The following is a 4,266-nucleotide window of genomic DNA, read 5'->3' on the forward strand; positions in this document are numbered from 1 at the left end:
GCTATTTATTATTATTATCGTTCTTCCGACGTCTGATTTCTTTTTAATTATAGGAAATGCGTTTTTATGAAGTACATAAATTTTTGGGATTGACTGTATAGCCAACACATCCTTACTTTATTTCAAGTTCATTAAGATCGTCAGTCCATTTAATCATTCCACAAGCTTGTATAAGTACTAAGCCTATATTTTACTGATATTCGCGTATATATCAAATAAATTTGTTGTTAAGGATAAAATTTGTCTTCAACTACTCTAAATTAATTATAGCTAACTGGTGAAAATTTATATCGTCGTTAACAGTTCAATTATAATTAAATGACAATGTTATATGCCGATAAGTATGATAAATTGTGTATATTATTTGTTAAATTTATCTTCGTGTCAAAGTCGAACGCGATATCACATGATATAACATGTATAAATATTCAATAGAGGTATGAAATGGATTGCATTAATTAATAGAAGCATAGCTGTGATTGCAATAGAGATCAAATCTTCCTCGCAGAAACTAAGTCGGAAATTAATCAGAGCTCAAGGTTTCTCCAATGAAGCTAGTTATGAGGCATCGTGAGAAAAAGAGAATGGAAACGTAGAATTACCATCCAATTCTGCATGCAAACGGGAAAAAAACGTGATAAATTAATGATGAGGTTTGAAGTCCGCATAGTAACGAATAATTGACGGAATTGGATTGCGAACAATACTAATTACTTTTTATTGGAAGATATACTCTATTTGTAATGAAAACGACGTTTCAATAATTATAGAATTTCATAATGATTCCGTAATGAACAAGTAGGACGTTAAACAGGATTTAGGACGCAATTAGTGTCAGTTAACTTCTACTAGATCGCACGAAGTCATCGGCCTTCAATTACACAACCGAATAAGTGGAAATGAAAATTCATCGACTTGTTTTATTGCTAAATAAAGTTAAACAAATGCTGGACAATCTTGACGACACACATGTCCATTCATGGAGTTCTGAATAGTATGAAACATCAATTAAGAATGACGGCTTAGAACTTTACCACCGCATCATGTGCAGTGAATATTAACATCGAGGAATATTCTGTGTGTAATGGTGTTAATAATAAAATAAATGCAAACTTCCTCGAAACAGAGAAAACCGTCAATCACTGTTTTCTGGTGTTGAAGAACCGTGGTCGCTAGTACACGTGTAATGAATTTCTATTCGACGCACGAGCACATTCTTAACGAGTGCATCATGTTTACAACGAGAAAGCATCGAGCCATGACTAGAAGGAATGCTTTGCCAGGGTGGAAAATTTGAACGAGCAAGTTCAAGTTCTTGCGTCGAGATTAAGTTCTCAGCAAACTTTATCAACAGATCATGACACTACTTAATAATGTGTCTCATTACTTGCATTTTGTGATTACAATAGCAGAATGTATGTATGTGTGTATGTATTACTTGGAAGAAGAGAAGAGACAATGCACTCAATTAGAAAGTGCATTATTGCAAGATCGTTGTACGTCGAACTATCATTAATACTTTCTGCTCACTTTTCTCTCACTCCCCTCTCTCCCACTCGATGTTCATACGTGTGAATAAAATCAATACACATACATAATTTATAGATTCAAGGTGTACAAGAATGATTCGAACTTCTCTTATCTTATCGTTAATTTATTGCCATAAATAATTAGTTAGACAACGAGATATTACAGAACGCACATATAAATGCAAATTATGTAAATAATTCTAAGAACTATAAGAAAAAAGCATACATTGAAAATGCCATTCGAACAGAAGCCAGAGTTTATTTTTCTTAAATAAGAAGGACAGTCGCTTAGAATACATATGTTACATCATTGGGAGAACCAGTGGAAAAATGGAACAAGAGATACATCCTTTGTTTGAATAGTTGGTTAAATAATTCATAAAACAATAATTCAATTATTAAACGAATATCTTATGCAATGTACCGAAACGTACGTGTATTTGAACATATGTGTGGAATTAGTGAGACTAATGATATGCAAGATCCTGTGGAGTGCATCAGTCGGTGAACGCCAAGAGTCAATTACAATGATGTCGATGAACTTGTAGGCAAAGAATATACATTACAGAAGCTTCGCGGCGAGCCGGTTATCCGCGTGCGCGTGAAAAATGATAGAACATAATAATTGTGCGGCAGGGTCAAAGTGAAATGGTATAATGAAGTCGCGTAAGAGATATCAACGAAATGAAGAGTGTCTTTAATGCCTTATGACAAGTAATCATTGGTAATTAAGTACATTGGTCATCGTATGTACGGTGATATATCGTATTTCATAACAGAACAGATCAATTATGCTGCGATTTGAAAATACATAATCCTATAAATAGCAGGAGAAGATACGATGTATGCACGCTATCTAATTAATGAAGACCGCAGATTACAGATTCGTCGTATCACGTGCTTCTACACATGTTTCATACTCGTGTCTAGTTTAGTTATCGTATCAATTAATTTACATACGTACCAATTGAAGGAAATGTTAATCGTTCACCTTGTCCTATGTTTAAGTTTTTTAAATCAGGCTATAATATCTATCTGAAGTGTTACTCTTTGTTCCATTACAGAGCATCACAAATGTGATGAGGGATGCTGCGTATTTTACTAGATTGGGATTGAACTTGTTAATTCGCAATACGGATACGCAACCTCTAGCCAGAATGACCGCCAGGGAGTTTATGTTCGGCTACGAGTCTACTCTTGTTACTCTTGGTAACAAAATGTGGCCATCCTGGATCAAATTTGATAAAGTAGGCCTCATCGACAGAGTAAGTTTCAAACGTTTCAACTATTTTTTCAATACACAAGACTCGAATGTGTGATACAAGAATCAAATAGAATTTTAGAGAGATATTTTCTATTCAATGTCTCTCTCTCTCTTTGTCCCTCGTAGATGTACGATTTTGACGGCGAGTACGAAAATGTTTATACCGGAGAGAACGATATTCGTATGACAGGGCTAATCGAAAAGTATAAAGGTGACGAGAATTTGCCACAATGGACGGGAAAGTGTGCAAACGTGAAGGGAGCCAGCGATGGAGTGAAATTCCCGAGTTACATTGAACCCAATGATACTATATTATTCTTCAGGAAAAGTCTCTGTCGCAGCGCTTCCATGGTATGACGAATGTTGAAGCTTGCAAATTATTCAACAATGCCGTTTGACATATTTTTGTAATACGATCAATGAAATTAAAACGAAACTTTCAGACTCGAATTGGAGAAAAAGTGATAACAGGTTTAGAAACGTACAAATATAAATTCATTGAAAACATTCTGGATAACGGAGCTTATAATCCGGAAAATAAATGTTTCTGTCGGCATGGAGTTTGTTTGCCGCCTGGTTTAATTGATGTGACCGATTGCTATTACGGTAAGTGCATTTAAATAATATATAACACAAATATATATTAAATTGAACACATTGTACGTAGAAAGATTGTGATTATAAAAATTGTAAAAAAAACGATCGAAAGTACGTATCGCCACTCGTTTCAATTTTTATGTTTGCGTTTCATATCGAAATGAACGTGACTACCGAGAATAACACAATTAACATCGAGCGTCAATGGTAATTAAAAAATTTTATAATTTCTAAACAAGGAGAAAATTTACATGCTTGCGACATTATCATTGATTAGTATGTATTAATGAATATTAAAATATTAAAATATTAAAATACTGAAATATTGAATGCACATGTGAAAACAAGTTAAATAATAATTAATATGTCAAAGTCCAATAGAAATACAGAACGATCATGTTATTCTCAAGGATCATACATATTATTAATCGATTATTTTTGCGATGATGCAGGCTTTCCAATTGCGCTTTCGTATCCACACTTCTACAAGGGTGACCCAAGCCTCCTGGAAGCTGTCGAAGGTTTAAATCCAGCAGCCGATCTTCACGAGTCGTATGCATACATTCAGCCAAAATCAGGGCTCCCGGTGAAACTTGCATTCCGATTTCAAATCAACATGGTCCTGCGCGATATCGAGCACATGGCTCGAGTAGAAAAATTCGGGAACTTGGTCTTGCCGATGCTGTGGTTCGAAATTGTAAGTACAGACACCTATCGATCGTATGTTACATCGCTATTTATTTATTTAAATCGGTGTAAATAAATAAATAAGTAAATTTCAATATCGAGATATGACATTTTTTAAATCAGCTAATACAGAGGTGGGGAACATGCGGCCTTCGTGAGTTTCTTGTGTGGCCTCCTTGTACGCTTCCA

General features: G+C 34.8%; 1 protein-coding gene across 1 annotated transcript in view; it reads left to right on the forward strand.

Moving 5' to 3' along the window:
- Positions 1-4,266, forward strand: part of LOC108632537 (scavenger receptor class B member 1) — a 17,242-nt gene that overhangs the window by 10,641 nt on the left and 2,335 nt on the right. The window contains exons 4-7 of the mRNA XM_018037188.2: positions 2,594-2,794; positions 2,920-3,144; positions 3,237-3,399; positions 3,843-4,087. Coding sequence (XP_017892677.1) covers positions 2,594-2,794; positions 2,920-3,144; positions 3,237-3,399; positions 3,843-4,087 — 834 coding nt within the window. The remainder of the gene's footprint in view (positions 1-2,593; positions 2,795-2,919; positions 3,145-3,236; positions 3,400-3,842; positions 4,088-4,266) is intronic.

This window comes from Ceratina calcarata, unplaced genomic scaffold, assembly GCF_001652005.2.
Source record: "Ceratina calcarata isolate Rehan_Ccalc_2016 unplaced genomic scaffold, ASM165200v1 scaffold160, whole genome shotgun sequence".
NCBI classification, from domain to species: Eukaryota; Metazoa; Arthropoda; class Insecta; order Hymenoptera; family Apidae; genus Ceratina; species Ceratina calcarata.